This window comes from Pteropus vampyrus, unplaced genomic scaffold (assembly GCF_000151845.1).
Source record: "Pteropus vampyrus isolate Shadow unplaced genomic scaffold, Pvam_2.0 Scaffold107, whole genome shotgun sequence".
NCBI lineage: Eukaryota > Metazoa > Chordata > Mammalia > Chiroptera > Pteropodidae > Pteropus > Pteropus vampyrus.
The window spans coordinates 384,012-407,229 of NW_011888888.1; the positions used below are offsets into that span (position 1 = coordinate 384,012).

General features: G+C 34.8%; 1 protein-coding gene across 6 annotated transcripts in view; it reads left to right on the forward strand.

Annotated features, from left to right (window-relative positions):
* Window positions 1-23,218, forward strand: part of ORC5 (origin recognition complex subunit 5) — a 275,932-nt gene that overhangs the window by 172,151 nt on the left and 80,563 nt on the right. For 2 of the 6 annotated variants that reach the window (XM_011365187.2, XM_023533637.1), the window contains one exon: window positions 4,271-4,328. The exons of 2 other annotated variants lie outside the window; for them this stretch is intronic. In XM_011365187.2, the coding sequence (XP_011363489.1) occupies window positions 4,271-4,313 (43 nt within the window). In that variant the 3' untranslated portion in view covers window positions 4,314-4,328. Of the gene's footprint in view, window positions 1-2,875; window positions 2,927-4,270; window positions 4,592-23,218 lie in introns of those variants that run through there. 2 more of the 6 variants (XM_011365190.2, XM_023533634.1) reach the window with 2 other exon arrangements.

The following is a 23,218-nucleotide window of genomic DNA, read 5'->3' on the forward strand; positions in this document are numbered from 1 at the left end:
AAGAAAGTGGTCTACTTTCATTTTTTAGCATATATCTAAGATATAATTTTTTTAGATGGTTTAATGGTGGGTTAATTAATTGCACTCATTGTGTTACCTGTTTAAGGGAAGACAAACACAATTGCACTCATTGTGATACCTGTTTAAAGGAAGATAAAAGTGAGAACAGCATGCTTAATTTACACTTTTATTTTCAAGAGTGGATTATATTAAAATAACAGCAAACTTTCTTTTTAGAGCATTGGTTCTCAAAGTGTGGTCCACAGACCCCTGGATTCCCAGAGACCTTTTCATAAGGTCTGCAAGGTCAAACTAGTTTCATAAAAACATTAAGATATTATTTGCCTTTTTTGCAGTGTTGACATTTGTCTTGATAGTGAAAAAGCAAGCTGCTGATACCTTAGTCCAAATCAAGGAAATGATACCAAATTGCACTAATAGTCATTCTTCACTATTATGCTTTTGCAGTTCAACAAGCAAACAAACAAAAAACTTCAGTTAAGAATGTCCTTGATGAAGCAGTAAAAATTATTAATTTTATGAAATCTTGATCTTTGAGAACATGTCTTTTTAATCTGTGTGACAAAATGGAAGTGCTCACGGAGACCAAAGTCTAATGATTTGTCTCAAGGTAAAGGAATAGTGCAATTATTTGACTTTTGAGCTGAACTAGCCACTTTTATTTCATGGAACATTATTTTAATTTGAAAGAACTGACATATAAAATATGGCTTTTTAGACTTTGCAAAATTAGACCAAGTAAGCCTTGATTCTATCTTTAGATATTAGTTGCCAATGATAAAATTCGAGCTTTTGAGTAAAAATTAGGATTTCAGAAACTTCATATATGCTACCATAAGCTTGAAAGCTTCTCAATACTTAACTTTTATGACAATATTGGTGCTGATATTAATGAATGTGATTTTTAAATATTATATAGTGAAATATATTAAAATTTGGAAGATCTGCCTAACTCAGTAAAACGATATTTTCAAAATGACTAATATATGACATTACAAAATCAAGAATGAGTAAAAAGAATATTCAAAATACAAGTGAGACCAATGGATTTTAATGTGACAGAGTATAAGAAGTTTATTTATATGGTTTCAGATTTCATATTGCAACCAACCTTTAGGAAACTTCCACCTGTTGAGTTTTGCTGTAGTATCAAAGAAGATCCGTAATTATATAAAAGCATTATTAAAATAGTTCCTCCTTTTCCAACTATCTGAGTGATCTTCTTCACATACTTCAACCCAAAACATACTGTAAGAGTAAATGCAGAAGTAGATATGAAAATCTAGCTGTTTTCTATTAAGTCAGTTATTAAAGAGATTTGCAAAAATGTAAAACTATGCCACTCTTTTTTTGTTTTGAAAAATATAATTATTTTCATAATGAATGTGTTGTTTATGTTCACACAGAATGGATTTATTATTTTTAAATGGATTTATAAGTAAATATATTTTAATGTCTCCACTTAAATTTCTAGGACAAAATGTATTGATAGATTGACCTACAAAAATGAAAGCTTTTTGGCATTCTTAATATTTTTTAAAAGTTTAGATGGGTCCTGAATCCCAAAAGTTTGAGACTCACTGTCTTAGAGCTCTGAACTGGATTTAAAGATATAGTTTTTGAAGTGTGATCCTTGGACCACCTGCCTCAAGATTATTAAAAATAATATATAGAAATGTGTATAAAAATAAATATTCCTGGGTTCTTGCCCACATTCCTGAAGTGGACTCTCGCAGCATGGCGATGGGAAAACCTCCATGTCTGAGAAACTTGTCAGTCATTCTGAGGCTCATGCAGGACCCTGTACTGGTCAAGGGTCCTGAACTCCGTATCCAGATTGGCTACAATTTATTACATGATCTTGGGTAATTCTGTTAGTTTCTTGGAACCTCTGTTTTCAACATAAGTTGGACTCATGAGCTTGCCACAATAAAAGCTTATTCAGAGAGCCTCAGATAAAAGGCTTTAAAGATATCCCACATGTTGCTATTTCTTAAATTATAGGTGTTAAAATAAATGACTAAAGTACATGTTGCAAAGCGGTATCTTTGACTTTTAAAAATAGTTTTTAAAGTAGTCTTTTAAAAAACTTTAAAAGGAGTCTACTGATCTATTATCCATCAATTTCAAAAACTCACAGCAGACATTCTTGTCAGTAGTGCATATTAGCTGGGTTCTAACCCAAAGTGCATTCCCAAAAAAACAATACCCGAAAAGAGAGAGCAAAAGGAAAGCATAAAAAAGATAAATGTAGACTACCAAAATAAATAAATAAATAAATAACAGCTATAAAACTTAGATACGAAATGAATCTGAGGTGCCAAGGGGCTCTGAAAAATGACAGCTTTTTAAAATGAGAGATTATCCTCTCCGCCTGGGGGCTGCGTAAGGGCGGAGATGTACAATCCCTTTAATGTTCGGCTAAACCCCAATGTCCAAAGCTTCATTCCCTCAAAGCCCCTGGAGGCAAGGGCTGTCCCAGAGTTTATAAAGGTCATTTAGAAGCAGTCCTTCACGAGCTTTAAAAGTTAAAAGCAAAAAGTTTAAACTTAATCTGTTGCTCACGCAAATATCCATTCTAGGAGGTGCAGCTATGGGCAGATTGCATCCTCTCTCCCTTTTTGGGAAATGGTGGAGCTCTCACTGCCTAGGTTCTTGGATCCAATAACAGATCCAAGCCATCCAGTAATTCCTGATACAGGTTCACCACACATCTTTCCTTTGTGCCCCACATGCTGGTGCATCATTAGAAGGCAAGGCATAGTTTCCCAAACGAGCAGCCCTTTGATTTCCTACTCTGTTAACAGGGAATATATTTAATATTAAGGGTCACATTTATTGAATTTTTTGTCAGGCGCTGAGCTCAGCAACACTCCCAACAAGTCTATGAAGCAGGTACTATTTTATTATATCTCTTTACACATGAGGAAACTGAGGCATGGAGAAGTTGAGTAACTTCCTAACATCACCAAGCTAGTAAGTAGTTGCATCTAATTCAATCCTGTGATTGTTTGACTCCAGGACTTGAGTTGCAAGTAGCTAGCTACTCTATTGTATTTTCTTACCCAAAGAACTGAGAGGCAGAATAACCGCCATAAGGGCGGAGTGGGGGTGGGGAGAAAGGAGATGGAGCCTCTCAGTAAAGCCTTTAAAGCACAATAAATCTTTAGAAAACTATTCTAATATTTAATAAAATATCTAGATCTTTCTCTAGATTTTATTAAAAATTTCACCTGCATTAAACTTGATTGTTTTAATGTCTAGTTGAATTTGTTGCCCACTTCATTTGTTAATGTGAAACCCACCAATTTTAGGATCATGGTGGCCAAAGTTTTCTGATTCTCCCCGCTCCTCGTGTTTTTTTTGCTGTGTCCATTGATCAGGATTCAGGACAAGGTCACGAGTATGGATTTTGTAGTATGACCTAAACCTATATGCAAACAACACTGACCTTTGAGCTAATTTTATATTTTTTCTCTGTTTCCTAGCACCATAGCAGCTCCTATAGACAATGTCTAAACAATATTTTCTTACATCGTACTTGAGAGGAATGGAGGTTTGGAGAAGCATTTGTGTCTGAGAGGATCATAATTTTAGAATTCATCATAGGAACTGTTGCTGGACACTCTAAGAGTTATGGCCTTTCTGATTTTTCTGTTCCCTCTTACCCTCCAAATCTCCAAGCTACCCTCATTATTCTTTTTCTCTGTGTCCTCAAGTTCTTCCCTCAATAGAGTTCTTTTTTATATCTTATATATACTCTTAACATTGACATTTGGTTTTAGTTCAAAACTTAATTCATTTGGGAGTTATACAATCATTGATTTGAGTTGTACAGAGTGGATGTATGGCAAAAATCAAAAGAAATAGCTTCTTTGCTCAAGAGAATGTCAGCAGATAAGGGAAAGGGGGAATAAACAACTCTGATAGTCTAGAAAGTATGTATTAGTTTCCTGACTTTTTTTCCCCATTTTTTATTATTATTAAACTTCATTTCAGTGGGAAGAAGGAATCTTTTGAGGGTTGCCGGTCTGAATTTATAAGACAGTTGGATTACAGCATATGTTAGGAGAGAAGATTTTTTATACACTCATATCCTCAGAGTAAAGTATCAAGGTTTGCCTTGTCGACATGGCTAAGGTGCTTAATAGCATGCTATCTAAAATATTTACATCCCTGTAACTTATTTATTTAATAAAATAAATAATATGTATGGTGTTTTTGCACATATTGCTGTTTGTCTTCACAGTGACAGTGTTCAGGAGGCTTCATTGACACCATTCAGAATGTGAAAGAATTTGTTTGAAGTCACACAGCAGAAAGCAGAGGAGCCAGCAGCGCTTTCCTTTCCAACAGTACTAACATAAAATGCTAAATTTTCATTTAACAAACATTCTGTCAATCAACAAGCATTTACCATGCACCTCTTAAATTAAATCATGAAAAAAGTTTTCTTCAAAACTGAGTAATAGGCTCTTGGCCCTGAAATTCCCTTTTGAGAACAGACGTGTAAACCTCAGTTGTAACATATGGAATCAAAAGAAGATAGGACTTTAGAATGTGAACTGAATATGTATTTAAAGTTGACAAGGAGAACTTACTATTTCATGGAGTACTACCATGAATTAGATTGTAATGTGATATTCACACTTTAGTTTTGTCAATTAACCTTGAAAAATACTCAGTTTGTGTGGACTCCAAACTTTAAAGTAAAATAATTTATATTTTTAGATATCTTTATTTTCTTAAAAATTTGTTAAAATGAATGAATTAATTTTTTATGGTGACATTGGTTAACAAAATTCAGTAAGTTTCAGCTGTACGTTTTAACAGTAAGGCATATATATATATACACACATTTACACAATGTAAATATATATATATATTTTTTATATATATGTTCACCTCCCATAGTTAGATTTCTTTCTGTCACCACATATTTGACCCCCTTTACCTCATCTACCTCCTTCCTCCCCCTCCCCCTACTCTGGTAGCCACTAGTCTATTGTCCATGTCCATGAGTCTCTGTCCTGTTCGTTTGTGTTTTAAGGTTTATATCCCACATATAAGTGATAGATATCTTTCTTAAATCATTAATCTATAAAATAAGAAGGGAAACAACTCAATCTTTTTTTCAATTGAGAAATTACAAGTGAGTTGGGTACTAAGCACATTTTAAGAAAACTTGAAATTTAGCACTGTTCCTCAGTGAGAGATCTGCAGAATATTACCCATGGGGCTACATATAAAAACATCTTTCAAATGTTACTTGGCCCAATCACTATTCTTGATAACAATGACAATTAACTCCTGACATTTTGTCTTCTACATATTGGTTGAAAGCAGAATCATTTGCCCAATTAACATAGAACCTGGAGATACTTTAGAATCCTTTGCCTTATATATTTAATTGCTTGTGAGTAACCTGTACATTATCTCATCTAGATCTCCATAATCAAGAATTATACACAAGCTCTGTTTGCTAGCCACCAACCACCCCCTCTTTTAAATGATTGGAGTACCCTCCCTCAGGTCTTTCACCAACAGCCTGTGGTCAATTCTAAATGCTCAGTTTCTTCCAACAGGAGACAATTTTAAGCAGTGAGAAAAGCTCAGGATTTGGAGTAAACAGAGTTGGATCAAAATTCTTCTGCCAATTACTAGCTGTGTGATCTTGGACAATTTACTTAACATCTTTGATTCTCAGTTTTCTCACCCATAGACACAGGGTGATAATGATAAAACTTACTTTGCTTGTTCTTGTGAGGATTTACAAAAATAAATATATTAAGTATCCAACAGTATCTGGCACCTTTTAGACAACCAACAAATGTTAGTTTTATCCCTACTCCCTACCTCCCTATCTCCTTCACTCGATAATTCAGAATCCAACCTGAGTTATCAGTGAACTAGTCCCATGGTCCTTTCTTTCATCCTCCTATCTTCCCAGAGAGTCACCACCCTGACTGGCCTTCTTTCTTCTTCCACTGGAGTCTGCTTATCTGGAATACCTTCCCTCTCCATCTTGACTTTTCATTCATCTCTTTCTCAGAGTCAAACTCATCCAAGAAGTCTTGCTTAAATCAGTAATTGATATATTTATTAGCTTATCTTTCTAACATTTTTAACATTCAAGTTTAATGTTAACCATGCTGCTTTGTATAGAATAAATACATAGAAGTATCTTTTGTCTGTTTACCCATTCTATAGCAAATACTCGGCAAATGGTTGGTAGGAAAAATATTTTAATCAAATGCGTAAATTGTTCTTGCTCACTCAAATCATTCTGCAAATTAAGTCAAAGATACAGAAAGATCCTATAATAAGATACTGATAAAGGGAAGTAATCATTATTTGTATGTGTTCGACCCAACGTAGCTGTGATTTTAATTGATGAAAATATCAGTTATGATTTAGTGATAGCAAATGCTGTATGATTCTTAAAGAAAAACACCTCTCCAGAGAAGTAGTATCCTTTACTACATGACAGAAATTCACTGAGTACTGAGCCACTACTGCCCCCTAAAGTCCATACAAGATATATCAGGACACAGTACAAAATGTTGATATTCTCAGGAAAAGGTTTTATTGCCAGATCTGTTTATTATCTACCCGGGATCCTATCCCTACTTACCCCTTCACAGAGTGAAACTCTTATGCAGGCATCCACAAAATGCAGCCCATGTGACTTAGGGAAAGGTGACCCCAGCCCAAGCCCCTTTAAGCTTTAACTAGTCTGAATCAAACATGGTGTCTCTCAACTGGATTGATTTAGAAACCTGGCTTAAGAAATCAGCTCACGGCATTATCTTGGTATTGGAACCGATGTTGGGCCAATCAGACTAAAAGTAAGTAATCTTATTGCATAATTGAGGAAGAAACTCTCATTTGCTTTCTGCTGGATATAAATGAGGAATCATGTACCTTTCTTATTACTGGTAACTATGCTCTGATCGCTGGGAAAATCTGTTGTAGGAAGATATCCACACTGTGGAAGGTAAAGCACTGAGATGAAAAGAACATGGGGACTGGACTTTTTGAGCTGCTAAATCAGCCAACCCTGAAACCCTACTTACATTAGATTTTTTATTATATGAGAAAATACATTTTATTACTGTTTAAGTCATATTGAAGACATCCTAACTGTTAACAGTACTGAGAATGGGAACAAATAGAAATATTGAATCTTTAAGGTCTTGTTGATTCCCAAGCTTAAGGACATTATATAAATACATATTCTTGGATGGTACACGTCCAAGGAATATTTTCTCAGCCCATCTGTGAATACAAATGGAATGTGTCTATTTAGGTTCAAGTTCTTGTTGGGCTCTTTAGCTTTCTATGGAAAAGCTTCTTTTAAAGTCCATGAGTCTGTATTCAGCCAACAACATATGCTTGCTGAATTCAGGTATTTGACATCTGTGGTTGATTGCCACAGTTTTCTTTCCACAAAGCTTAGCTTTTCTCTACTTAAAAATATATCTTCAAATCAAACTAGATCATCAGTTATTTTTACTGAGTTGCTCATTGGTGTGACATCATCACTATATTTTCGAGATCCTTGTCTTTTTCTGTACAGGTGCTGAAATCATTGATTTAATTCCATACTATTTTCTTTATATACTCATGAGAAATAACTATCTTCTAGTATGAAGATTAGTAGTACCTAAGCAATTTATTTATTTTTAAAATTAAGAACATTGTCAAGTATGTTTCCCCCGAGACAAGTTTTTCTCAAAAGAGGGGACTTGAGAGTTATTCACAAGAATGTTTAAATTTTGTGTTTTTATTTAAATTCTAGGAAACAAATTAATATAAGCATATTTTGGACAATTTGTATCTTATAATTGAAAACTGTTCCACAGTTTCACTGCCTGAGTTCCTGTTTGTGCTTCCATTAGAGTTGATGCCAAGTGGTACTTTTGCATTGTTGCCAACTGATGAGATAAGAACACTGGTGTGCTTGATACATTGACGTTGTCTTCTCACCAAAGGAAGGCCAAACAGTATCACAACAGGCCATATGAACTAGGTTTCTCAGTAGTCTAATTAGAGAAAAATGAAAGGGAATGAGTCATCAAATTGTATCATGCCAAACTTAAATGAACTTTCATCTGAGCACTCAATTCCATAGCAATGTGCAAGCAAGACTTGGGTTCAAACATCATTTATCACATAAAACTACAGTTGTTAGCAGGCTTGTATTTTTAGCTTTGTATTCAATAAAATTTGTTTCATATAGTTGAATATTTAAATGCTATAAGCACACAGTCTATGCTTTGTTTATCTAAGAGAACACTTAGTAACATCTTACTTTATCCCTTACTAGATGTATGATCTTGGGCAAGATACATAACCACTCTGTTCCTCGGTTTCCTGATTTATAAAAAGGGATAATGGTATTATTTACTTCATTAGATTTTTATGAGTGTTAAACTTTAACTACCACTGTATTTTTACTTCTATTATAAGTAAAATAATTTAAGCCAATGCTGAAGATTCATTGGGACTTTTCCTTCTATAAGGATATACCAGAGTTTGATTTCTTCCCTTTCTTAGTCACTGCTAGAGAGCTTAGCACCACCTCTGTGGCCCACGAATAACAAGAGTAAGGATATTATAATGTCTTTGGCTTTATTTTTTTAAGCTCTATTTATGCTCCCATCTATTTAACTTTCTTCTTTGCCCATACTTTTAATTTAGAAGATCTCGTTGCACTTTATGTGTCTTTTTAAGCTAGCTTAAGTCCATTTTGGAACAGAAGGTGTGGTACATAAAAATCAATAAAAATGCATATCCACTCCTAGACTGTGTGAAAGTAGGGCATTTAATGACAATTAGGCTCACTGGGACATATTATCACATACAGGAAGGATCTCAGAACTCATTTCCTGGACTGAGATATTTTCTCAGGAGTAGGAGTAAAATAAAATTGACTACAATTATCTTCTGTCCCTTCTATGAATGTCGTAAGTGTTTATTTCGTTTTTGTGAAAAACCCTTATGTAGAATGTTTTTCTCATTTTCTTTTATCTCTTTCACAATGAGTTCATTTAGGACACTCAATGTTTGTCTATATTTTATTTAGATTTCTAAATTTTTGATGATTTTTACATTTTTCTCGAGAAGGAAATATCAGCATTCATGGTGAAAATGGCATGACTCAGGTCCAGAAGAGCAGACTATCGTTGTGATGACAGTTATATAATTTCCCTTTCCTGATCTTTCTGTTCCATTTTCTGGTCCAGACTTCAACCTCAAACATTTTGTACTGAGATAAATGTAAGAGATTTTCAGCTGCCTATTAGAGTTTGTTAAATGAGATGAGAAATAACATGATTCATTAGGTGTTGAGATTTGCTACTTATAGCCTCTGGGAAAAAAGAATACCTATCGGTGTATCTAGAACTATTTTACTTTTAAAGCAATTATCACTTTGGAGTGTTGGGAGCGAGATGTGAGAGAGAAAGGAAGTGATAACCTCACTTAAAAGTGTCATCCATATCCATTAAGGACCACTATTCTCCAATTAATATTCCCTACTTAACCTGACATTCAACTCTCAGTTCATTTAATTTTTTTTCCTTCAAAGGTATTTATTTGATGTGTGATTTATTAAGACAATGTAAAGAGAAAAAAATTGAACTTGAGGACTTCCAAATAATAAATAACCGTTGTTTCTTTGTGCTTCCCCACATCTACCCACTTCAGATATTATGGCAAGACTTTTGTAAGTAAATGATTTCTCCTTTTTATTAATTATTGTAGTCAGCTGGACTTGCCTATGGGAATAACAGCAGAATATACACTATCAGTATTATTGTCTGTTCTTCATATGATCAATGTCTACCTACTGCCGGTAACATGAAGTGAGAAAGCTGCAACTGGCTTTTCACAGTGTCCTTAAGAAATGCAATCACTGACTTCAGGTTTTCTTGAGACATGAACACAACAAATAATTTTGACACATAGAGGTTTCTGGTTCTTTCCGATCTGTGAATCAGCCTGATAAAAAAACAACATGTGGTGGAGTGATATGAACAGTATTAATAGATGTATATGATGTGTTTACTAATCTTTTTTCCACATTTCATAGATTATCATCTTAATGCTAAATTTCCCTCCCAGCTTCCTTGTAATCCTGACAGCAAAGCTTTTAAGTTCAAGAAGTGAAGTTCTATACATGAGAAGGAAATATTTGAAAAGAGTTGTGAGTAGATAGACCAGGCTAATGAGTGTATAAGGTATGTTTTGAGCAGTTCTTCTCTTATTGGCCCTGGTGGTCAATAAAGTAAACTTATTCTTCCTAGATAAAAAGTTCTGAGTTGTCCATTAAAATTTAAATATTCCTTGAAGGGTGACATTATGCTACTTTCAATCACTGAAATTAGTTTATCATATTTAAAAAAATGACTACATGTTCTTCATTCAAAAAAATCATTTCATACAGTACAAAAGGGTACAAAGAGAAAAAGTTTCTTTCCCTTACCCGTACTCAAATCTCACTCCACATATATCGTTTTTATAATATACTTTGCCCAAAAAGCCTTTTAAATTATTATATAAGATCTATGTTTGCTAGAAGCTTTGTTCATCCCCTCTTGTGACCACATCAAAGCTGTGATGGAAACACGGAGCAAACAGCAAGCAGAGTCACTTGGGGTCTAGATGAACAAGCCCTACAACTAGGGAGAGAAATAAGAAATCACTCTGCAATGTTTGAAGGTAGGATGGGGTGAAGACTCAAGGCTGCCCAGTCCCCAGCAGGTCAGTGGGACAGAGGCTAAGGCAGTGGCAGCCGGCAGCTGCAGACACCTCTTAAAGGGGCTGCGTCCACAACCGGACTTCCACAGTAAAGGACATGCTTTCTCTGAGCACCAGTGCCTGGTTGGTGGTGATAAATTCCTTTAGCTTATTTTTTGTCTGGGAAGCTCTTTATCTGTCCTTCAACTCTAAATGATAGCTTTGCTGGATAAATATCTTTGGTTGTAGATCCTGGGTCTTCATCCTGTAGAGTATTTTTTGCCAAGCCCTTCTGTCCTGCATAGTATCTTTTGAGAAATCAGCTCTCAGTCTTATGGGTGCTCCCTTATAAGTAATTAACTGTTTTTCTCTTGCTGCTTTTAAGGTTCTTTATTTGTATTTAACCTTGGCATTTTAATTATGATGTGTCTTGGATCCCTGATTTTTGGAATTCTCTTAGCTTCCTGAGGTTTTATGTCCATTTCCTTCACCAGGTTAGGGAAGTTTTCCATCATTATTTCTTTAAACATTAGCTGTTCAACATCTTGATTTTCTTCAGTTATGCCGATCAGACAAACATTTGGAGCCTTAATAGTGTCCCATATACTCCTTAAATTATTTTTGTAGTCTTGGCATCTTATCTCTTGCCATTCTAATTGCGTGTCCTTGGCTTTCTCGTCCTCTAGATAGGGCATTTGATCCTCTTCTTTATTCACTTTGTTTATTACTTTGTTTATTCCATTTACTATACTTCTCATCTCAGATAATGTGTTTTTCATTCTAGACTGGTTCCCTTTCATATTTTCCATTTCCATTTTTATGTTTTTTATCTCTTTGCTGAATTTATCTACACTTCCCAAAAGTTCATTGAGCATTTTTACAACCAGTGTTTTGAACTCTGCATCTGTTAGATTACTTGACTCCATTATATCTAGATCTCTGTTCTGTTCTGTCATATGGTTTCTGTTCTGTCATATGGTTTCTTTGCCTTCCCATTTTGGCTGCCTTTCCATGTCTGTTTCTATGTACTAAGCAAAGCTCCTAAGTTTCCCGGTCTCGTTGGTGTGGATTTGTGAAGTAGGTGTCCAGTGGTACAGTCCTGAGAGGGGTTCAGCTGCAGGCCAAATTTAGCCTGCTGGAGCCACCTGTTAAGATTCAGCAAGCAATCCACAGATGCTGTGCTTACAGTTACCTCAAAAGGCTGCACTAGAAACCGAGGCTGCCTCCAGTGTGAGTCTAGGCGCCGCTCAGCAAGGAACACATGACTCGCTGAGTATGTACCTGGTTGTGGCTTGGGTGGGGCCGAGAGTTGGGGGCGGCATAGTTTCAGGGAAACCTCTTGGTGGAGCGACTTCTGTTATCCAGTTCGATGATGTCACGGCTATGGCGGGGTGCTGTGTCCTTGCCCTGGCAGAAGGGAGGGCTCAACAGGGAACAATGGATACCGCCGGCACTTCTGAACCCAGCCAGTCTCACCTAAGCCCTCACTTCGACAATGCCTCCCTGTTAAGTCCCTGGTGCCCCACCCTGGGCGCAGCCAAATCAGCACTGGTGCTCAGAGTGAGGAGATCCGTCATCGCGAAGATCTGCTCGCAGACGTGACCTCTTTAAGAGGCTTCTGCCGCTGCCAAAGCCTCTGTCTCACTCAGCCGCTGGAGACCAGGCAGCCCCATGTCCTTGCACCACCCTACCTTCTGTCGTTGCAGGGTGATTTCTTGGATTTCTCCCTATTTGTATAATTTGTTCATCAAGATCCCAGGCGATTTTCCTTGCTGCTCTCCTTGTTCCCGTACAGTTTTGATTTGGTCGCCAGAGGGATTAACAGAGCCTCTATCATCTACAGCATTTTTCCCCACCACATATTAACCTAATTTAACATATTCTGCTCTCATCTAAGGTCTTAAAGTTTCATTTGCCAGGATAATTGGGAAAATTATTCTAATTATTGAATCTTTGATATGTTATTTTCTTCTTCCCCAAGTTCAGAATTCCTTGTTTGTATCACTTTGGTCAAGAAAGAAACCCTCATCATTTTGGCTTCAAGCTTTCTAAAAAATACTAACAGTTGAAATCCTAAAATGACTGTAATAAAATAAATACCTCTAAGACAACAAAATCATGCCCAGTTTTATTAATAGTAACTATTGGAAGGTGTAATCACTAAGCTGGGGCCTTCGAAATCTGAGGGTTTACCTATGATTTCCTCTCTTAGGGAACTGGTCACGCATGCTCACTTGAAACTTCAGTGAACCAGTTGCTTTATACATAGATCAGGACAATAGTTGTCCCAATAAAGATTAGCTATTTATACCTATTATTAGCAAAACTCAAAATGTGGTGGGTAAAAGAAGCTCCATCCTACTCATAGATGTTATATCTTGGTATATGCTCAGTTTATGTATGAGCAGGGAGTGCTGTGGTGTAGTGAGGTCATTTTGAGGTCAACATTATTTTTCAACAATTAACTCTTGTCACAAGGCCTCTTTTAAGTTGGCAGTTGTTGTCATTTTCCCTTCTTTTTTCCTTTTCCTTTGACCTGGAAATCCCAGGGCAGGTCACTGAAGCTGGACTTTTATCAGGCTGTCCTAGAGTTAAAGCCATGACTCATTCTCAAATTCAGAAAAAGAGAGTTCAATGATTAACAGAGGCAGGGAGAAGGGCTGTGGTGGAAGCACATTACTGAGCTCCCCAAAAGTGTAGCTTATTAACATACAAAGTTTAGAATTTTCGTGTCAACAAGTGAAGCTGCTTGATCCCAATAACTGACCAGCCTCTGTCACCCTGTGTATGTATCGGCTTGTCCACCCAGGTCAGAGAGCGTGGATCCTTTGGACAAAGGGGCATGTTGTTCTCACTGTGTGCGCCGGGTCCCTGGGCCTTCTGATGGGGAAGCATTTCAGACCTCACATCACGTGGAGCCTCTGACCTGCCCAATCTTGGAGAAAATCTTCTCTCTCTCTTTCAGGCACTTTAAATGACTCTTGGAAGAGCCATAGCTTGCCTACTGGAAAGGCTTCTGCAAAATAAAGCAAGGTGGCTATACTGTATTTTCATGAAAGTGTGAAAATTTCGTGAAATATGAAAATAACACAGTTGAGAGTCAATCTCAAATATATGGATTTTTTAACTCTGGGAGTATTTCAGTGGAATATCTGAGGGCTAAGCATTATAAGACCATAAATTGTAGTCTTTTTGCCAGCTTTCTCAGCCCAGGACACCCAAAAGGTATAAAATTAATCATACCGAACAGAGAAAACAATTATAAATTGTTTAATACATTCATCTTAAATTCTACCTTAACTGAAAAGGCAAGTGACTAGTGGTTTATATCATTGTGTGTCCCTTAAATATTATAAACTATTATAAAATGAAAGGAGATTTTTGTGATCATCGGTATTACAAAAACACTTCACATAAATGCCATCCAGAATAAATATTTACAAGTAAATTTAAAAAGTTGTAAACCCACCTTGCAGGCAGTCGTTTGGTGAACTGAACTAGGAATTTTACTAGAAAGGAGGAACAATGTCATAAGTAATTTTGTCTTATTAAAAAGAATTTAATGAGAGAGAGAAAAGCCATTAACAAAATTTGTCTTATAACTGAAAAACTACCTTTAATAAGAGTTATAAAACTCATCACACTTAAGACATGGTTGCAGATGGTTGCTGCTCATGCTTCATATAGTAGTGTAAAATAATAATAGTCATAATTTTAAAGGCTTCAATTTGGCCAAACTAATATAAATATATATATATATATATATATATATATATATATACACGCATATATATATACACACACACACACATATTTTAAATATTTTAAAAATAATCATAACTTCCATTTCTTAAAAATGAGCATATAACTTACAATTATTAGACATTAAATTGGTTCAGAACTACATTATGGATTCTTAGGTTTGTGGGTTCTTGTAAAACAAAACTTTCAAGCCCTCTAGAATAATCAGAACTACAGAGGGCTAGCAGTGCTTGCAAAAGGAGTGAGTATTTTGTTAGAGATAGGTGGTTACAATCCAAAAATCTAATGCTATCGTCATACTATTTGTACCACTTGATTATTTACAAAACCAACTGAATTTGAGCACTTTTAGTCATAGTTATTTACATATCTTAATACTGAAGCTACAGCATTATTCTTGTTATAAATGCCTTAACTCACATTTTAATGTAAAATGTGTGATATTTAACACTTATATGAATTATATAAATAATAGAGAATTTGGCTAAGTTAAGGCTTTTAAAATTATTACTTTTTGCATTGGTACCTGCAGCTTCAGTAATAACTTTGTGAAATCATGTCTTAACAGTGACCAGTTTTAAGCTCTTAAAATGTTAGATTTTCAATTATAAGACAAATTTTGTCAATGGCATTTCTCCTATTAAACCCTTTAATATTAATGAACAATGAAATGTCCATTAAACTATTAGGAAATAAGATATATTGGATTGTGTAATGCTGAGAAGTTTATGTTTTCAACAAAATTGTTAGGCCTGTCCCTGACTTTGAGTAATATCCATATTATAGTCCTTAACTGAAAAATTAAGACAAAAATATGCCATTGTGTCCACTATATGAAAAATAAAATCTCGTAATATCATAGGCATGGAAGTTGCTTATCATTTCACATTTAGTGCTTTGTTTGAAACTGACTCATGACCCATTTGAGATCAAAGTTCATGCAACTGGCAAGTAATGGTGGCATTATTTTGTGTCTCTGACATGTGAAGTGCACAAAAAAGGAATTCATAGAGATAAATTGTTTGGCATGAGCAAGTTCTCTCTAAGCTTTAAATATTTTCTCAAATTCAAATGAGGATAAAGAATGAGAGAAGTAAATTATTAAAGGTAGCCAGTTTTATTCTTTTTTTCCCCTCCTCAAAGGCTTGGTATTCCTAGTTCTTATTTTTATGCCTTTCAGAGTAAGTTTCACGGTCCAAGACCCACACATTTACTAAACATGACAGAACTTTTAGCAGTGGAATAAAGCTATATTTTAGCTATGTAATGTGTGAAATAGACTCTTACGTTTAGGTTTAAACCCTAACTATAATTTACTACGTTTGGGGGAGGGCATGAGGGGTGGGAAATAAATTCAGAATTGGAATGCAGTGTTCCCTATAAACTGCAAATAGCCAAAATTATTTTCAAGCACAAATGTGTGCCATGTGCAGGCCAGCCTGAAGAGGAGAGGAGGAAGTTTGATGCTTTGCAATATAAACTTGAAAGGAAGGCTTAACACTGGAATAAGAGAAGCCACTGAGCTGTATAGGATTCCTATCTGCTGCCTCTCCCAGGCAGGGGATGAATCAAGGAAGGACGGGCAGGTTTCTCTTGTCTCTTCAGCACAGCTTTCCACAGAAATCACTTATGTGGCCTCTGAGGGGTAGCCGTTTAAGGGAAAAATAAGGAGTAGGTTGTCTGTCCATGAAGATATTCAAAGTTCAAGGTTTGTTGTTGGCCAGCAATCCTAGGAAAGGGCACTATTTCTGGAATGCAAAGCCCTTGGTTTAATTCACAGCTCTATTACCTAGAGACCTCAGAGAATCACGTTCTCTTGATTTTGTTAATCAAGTTCTATTGGTACATAGCTGCATCCACTTGCTCATGTATTGCTTATGGCTGCTTCCATTATACAACTGCAGAGTTGAGTAGTTGCAACAGAAACTGTATGGCTTAAAGAGCCCCAAATATTAACCATTTGGCCCTTTACACAAAAAGTTTGCTGACCCCTGATCTAGACCAAATGATAAGCAGTAAATTGATTAAACTAATTCACACTAAAATGTAGATCACTACTATTTCTCCCGTAACCACCCCCAAGAATGTTAACCGATTAAAAATGTTTTTAAGATTCAATTAATTGCAATTATATGAATAATATCTCAGTGGGCACTTGACAGATATTTTAGGTACCGTTCTCAAGACCTACCAGGAAATGCCTATATCTTTAATTACATACATTCTTCATTTAAGCCTATTTTTAGTTAGCTGAACTCTCTATATTTGCTCATTTCTCTGTTTATTCTGCTTAGGTTACTCTTTCCATTTCCACCCCACCTCTTGTGCCTGGATAATTCTTACTTGTCCTTAAAACTTAGCCCAAGTTTCCCTAAGACATTTATTCTCCACTGAAGCTTTCTCAACACCTCTGCCATCCCATTCCATTATTTTTCTTGCTGATCCTCAGTACTAAGTACCACAATGCATGTTATTTACTTTATCAAAATATTTATCACACTATATTATAATTATTTGTCTGCATGTCTCACTCTGATATCCCCAGGGCTTAACATGGTGCTTGGCATACTATAGATCAACAATATTTAATAAATCAATATTTATTAATCTCACTCAGTTTATTCCCTGATAAGCAGAATACTGGCTACCTATTTCAATGGGAGGAGTGTTTATAAATAGAGAACCTCCTTAGAAAATTTTCTTGAATACTGTGAAAGAAAGTGGGGTAGATATCACCTACAATTGTATCCTTGTCTGTTTCAGAAAACTTACTTTTTGAGCACCACTAATAGCAGCTGTTGAATTCCAAGATAAAATTTTTTTTGTGGTGAAAATTGCCAAAAAGATCTTGTGCTCAGAAAGCATAGATTATAGTTTTTTATAAGCCCAAGTACATCAAGGCATCGATAATGTGGACAGTATTTTCTTAAGAATGAAATGTTCTTGAATAATTTTCCCATTACATCAGTAAAGAGCATTGAATCCAATAGTATTAAACAAATCCTTCTTTTTTATTTAACTTTACTGCGAAGATTTACAGGTTATATATTTTTCATGTAGGACTTTATCATGGAAGTAGCTAACTGAGGACCTGAATAGGAAACACCATTAATATTATTAAGTTTTATAGAACATGGTAGTCCTGGCCTCTATTTTACAATAGTCCAGACTTTTATTGATCAAATTAAAATGATCTTACCGTGAATGCTACTTCTAAAAACCAGCCCTGATCAGCATTCATCATTTAGTGGAAGAAACCATTCAGACATATTGTTAGACATCCTGTAATTACTAGAGAACTACATGATACCAGCATGAACCTCCATTGCTAGACAATGGAAGAATATTTCAATCTTCAGTTGACGCTGTTAACACTTGTTGTTTGCTTACCATTCGCTTTCTCTTCTTTTGGTACATTTTCTTTTGGGGATCCACCTCCTACTCCCTCATCGTCTACATGGTTTTGGAGGGCCTGACTCTACATTAACTCAGCCTAGGCTCTAGGAGACATGTCCCAGACTGGGTCAATCAGCATTTCCATCACAGTTACATGACTCTAAGTCAATACAATGAGACACAACCCAGTAACGATAAAGTATGCCTGGACTTTGCGAAGGGCTACCATGTTAAGAGGGCCTGCTGGAGAGTGATACCACTGCAAGAAAGAACAGAGGTGAGAGGTGGAGAGAGAGTGAATGCAGTCCTGGCAGTATTATTTAAGCTGTGCTAAAAGCTAGAACTTTCTTTGGATGTTTCGATTATTTCAACCAATAAGTAGCATTTTAAAAATTAAACTAATTTGGGTGGGGTCTCCATTGCTTACAACCAAAAGGTTCTATCAACCCCAATAATAATGTAATGAAATTAAAAAGTTATCTAGAAGAGATGTCTGGGGAAATTCCAGAGAGTTCAAATAATAGAAAAGTTAAAGTAAATATTAAGAGAATGAACATTAAACATCTCTGAAAGCATTTAAAAGCTACTTTTAAAAATTAGACAAAATCTCAGCTAGGAATGATATGTGAGAAAAAGATTATAAATTCTTCCATTTTTTAGTTTTATAATTTTGAGTATAGCACAGTATTTTAGTTATATTTAAGGTGTTAATATTTTGAATATTGTAATTGATAGTTAAGTAGAGGTTACACTTTACATGTTTTAAAAAGAGTTAATTCATTCTTTAAAAATTTATTATGAAATAGTTCATGTATATAGAAATACATTGAAAATAAAATATAAACATACATAATAACATACCAACACCTGTGTACTTATCAGTGTAAGGATTATATCATTACAAGTGAAATTGAAGCCCCCTCACCCCCTCCTTGGACAAATCTCTGTCTCTCTCTCTGAATTAACATTCTGAATTGGTTGTTTATCATTCCCATGCATTTCTTCATACTTTACCATATATGCATGAATGCCTAAACAACAAATAGTGTTATTGAGGAGGTAACTAAGCTTTATACAAGTGGCATAATAGTGTATATTTTCTCTTGCAACTTGCTTTTTAAATTAAACATTATGTGTAAGATTCATTCATGTAGAAATAAGTAGCTCTACTTCATTCATTTTCACTCCAGTATACTATTACATTTTAAGTTCTTAATAGGTTGAGAACAAGCACAGAGTAGGGGAAAATATATAAAATAGAATTTTCACTAACCTTTAACTGAAATTTAGCATTTCCTTCAATTAAAATATAGGTAATCTACCATAGTAGTAATAAGTGACTAGCACCAATAGAAATCACAGGTATTTCCATATCCTATTATGGTTAATACAGAGATCTTGAAATCTAGACTAAGCTCATTAATTGTTTTGACATTGTTAATTGTTTATCTTGCTACCATATCTAATTAGTTAATGGGTTAATAAAAACACATATATTACCATAACTTTTTTAGTATGTTGATAATAACTATAGTTTAACATAATTTATTTCTTTGTAATCCTATAATTTTATTTAAAGGTATTAAAATTTTTAAAAACATTATCTTGAGAAGAGGTCGATAGGTTTCATCAGATTGCCAAAGAGGTCCTTGGTACAATTAAGGTTGGGAACATTCGCTCCCAAGCAATGCCTCTCCTGGGCATCTACCCAAGAGAAATTAAAATGTACATCCATACAAAGACTTTTATGTGAATGTTCATAGCAGCATTATTTATAATAGCCAAAAAGTAAATGATCTACCCATTCATTAGAATACTCCTTTAGCAATAAAAGGAACTAAGTATTGATACTGCCACAACATGGATGCACTTCAAAAAACATTATGCTAGGTGAAAGAAGCCAGACACAAAACTACAAATTTTATGATTTCATTTATATGAAATGTCCAGAAAAGACAGATCTATATATAGAAAGTAAATTAGCGTTTGCTTAAGGCTAGGTGTGAGGAAGATGGGATAAACTGCAAACGGGCATGAAGGATCTTTCTTTGGGTAATGGAAATGTTCTAAACTTAGATTGTGGCGACATTGTACAACTCTGTAGATTAACTAAAAGGCATTCAATTGTACACTTAAAATGGATGCAATTTATGGTATTTAAATTAAATTTAAATGAAGCTATTAAAAAGGCAAGAACTTTTGCTCCATTGTATGACCAGAACACTTATTTATTTTTCAATTAATGGATATTTAGGTATTTTCCTTTTTTTTTTTTTCCTATTAAGAGCAATATTGCTTTGAACATTCTTGCACATTTCTCCTTCTGTACCTGCTGGGATGTCTCTCTGGTGTATAGCTAGAGGCAAAATTACTTTATTGCTTCAGCTTTACTAGATATTGACATATTGCTTTCCAGATAGTTTCAACAATTTATATTCCAGCAGAATTCTGTAAGAATTCTTGTCATTTTATAGCTTCACCAATACTTGCTATTGTCAGACTTTTAACTTTTGACAATCTAGTAAGTATGAAATGGTATTGTGTTTTAATTTGCTTTCCTACATTTTGTCATCTGGTATAAGAACTGGTGTTCCGCTTCTTTGACTCAAGGCAGAAGAGTGTAGTGGTTAGTTGCTAGGAATATTCTGTCTATATTTGAATTATGGTTCTACCATTTCCTTGGAGTTAAGTAACCTAGGAAAATTACTTTATAATTTTATTCATATATAATTTCACATTTTTGTTTTAACTTATTCCTAGAGGGCATATTTTGTTCCTGTTTTATTGTTGTGCTGCTCTGAGTAGTATCATTTTATATTTCCTCCTGTTTTCCATGTAGGTAATCAAATTATTTGTAACATATACAAACTATTATAATGAATATGTGTTACAAAAGTTAGTTGGATTTTTATGCAGAAAGTAAATGTACCATAGTTAAACTGAAGAACACCAAAGATAACACAAAATTCTTAAAAGAGCCAGAAAAAAAATGCAGATTATCTTCAGCAGTTAATATGACAGTTGACTTCTCAATAGCAATAATGAAAGCCCACAGACAATGTAATGAAATATTCAATATGCAGAAAGAAATTAACTGCCAACTAAGAATTCAGTTTGTTCCTTTCCAATCCTCATGTTTTTTTCTTTTTTTCTTTTTCTGTTCTTATTTCACTGACCAGGAGCTCCAGTACAATGTTAAATAAAAATGATGATGGAGGGTATTTCTGTCTCATTCTTGATCTTAAGGAATGCTTTTTAATGTTTCACCAACAAGAATAATGTTCCTTATAGAATGTTTTGGCAAATATCTTTCATCATTTTGCTATGAGTTCATCATAAATAGATGCTAAATTTCCTATACCTACTGAAATGATTCTTTAATTTTTCTTCTTTAATTGTTAATAGAGTGAAGAGCTTTTGTAATGTAGAATAATTATTTTAGTCATGGGGAGAATCCAACTTTATCATCCTGTATTATCTTGTTTACAGTAGATTGTTTAGAATTGGTGCATCTTTGTACATGAGTGATTGAGATTGGTCCATAATGTTCCATTCTCATATTGCCTTGTCTGGGCTTGGCAAGTGGTGCTCAGGCTCATGCAATCTTCCACCTTTGCACCTTTTTGATCACCCTTCTGCAATGTAAGCCCTGTACAGACATACATATTAAACATGATGTTTAATTAAACTAAACTCTTATTAATAAAGATTGAAGTTGGCCAGTATGCTCCTCCTGAACACAAACTCTGATTACACCAACCTCAAGTTAAATTATATATATATATACACACACACACATACATATTCCACAACTTAACTTTAAAATTTCTAATATGTGCAGTTATTTATTACTATATTATTCATTATTATTGTTAACATGATTCTGCTCACAATTTTTTTTTTTAAAACAGCCACTTTATTAAGGGGTGATTAATATACAAAAAGCTGTACATATTTTTAAAAATATTTTTAAAAGTTCTCAATTAAAGCTGGCATGCAATATTATATTAGTTTCAGGTGTACAACATAGCTATTAGGTATTTATATAACTTTAGAAGTGATTACCCAATAAATCTAGTACCCATCTGACACCACACATAGTTGTTACAATATTATAGACTATATTCCTTGTGCTATACTTTACATCTCCATGACATTTTGTAACTACCAATTTTTACTTCTTAATCCTTTACCCTTTGTCACTCATCTCCCCAATCCCCCTCCCACCTGGCAATCATCAAACTGTTCTCTGTATTTATAAGTTTGTTTCTGTTGTTTTTTTTTTTTGTTTATTTTGTTCTGTAGATTCCAAATGTAAGTGAAATCATATGACATTTGTCTTTCTCTGACTTATTCTACTCAGCATAATACCCTGTAGGTCCATCCATGTTGTTGCGGATGGCAATATTCTGTTCTTTTTTGTGGCTGAGTATTATTCATTGATTGACGCCCAGGTTGTCTCCATATCTTGGCAATTGCAAGTAATGCTGGAGTGAACATATGGATTCACATGTCCCTTTGAAGTAGTGTTTTGGGTTTCTTCAGAAAAATACCCAGAAGGGGGATTACTGGGTCTTTCTTTGTCTCTTGGTATAGCCTTTGTTTTAAGGTCTATTTTGTCTGATATAAGTATTGCTACCCAGCTTTTTTTTTTTTTTTCATGAAATATCTTTTTCCATCCCTTTACTTTCAGTCTCCGTGTGTAGTTCGATCTGAAGTGAGTCTTTTGTAGGCAGCATATCATTTTCTTATCCATTCAACCCCCCTATGGCTTTTGATTGGAGCATTTAATCCTTTTACATGAAAAATAATTGTTGATTGATACATAGTTATTGCCATTTCATTATCCATATTTTTGTCTTTTTTTTTCTTCTTTCTCTTAAAGATGTCTCCCTAACATTTCCTGTAATGTTGGTTTGGTACTGATGAAGTCCTTTAGCTTTTTCTTGTCTGGGAAACTCTTTATCTGTCCTTTGATTTTAAATGATAGCTTTGCTAGGTAGAGTGAGTAATCTTGGTTATAGATCCTTCCTTTTCATCACTTTGCATATTTTGTGCCTTATAGATAATTAATTGCTTTTCTCTTGCTGCTTTTAAGATTCTCTCTTTGTCTTTACCCTTTGGCATTTTAATTATGATGTGTCTTGGCATGGGCCTCGTTTGGTTCATCTTGTTTGGGACTCTCTGGGCTTCCAGGGGTTGTATGTCTATTTTCTTCACTAGGTTAGGAAAGTTTTCCATCATTATTTCTTCAAATAGGTTTTCAAATCCTTGGTGTCTCTCTTCTCCTTCTGTA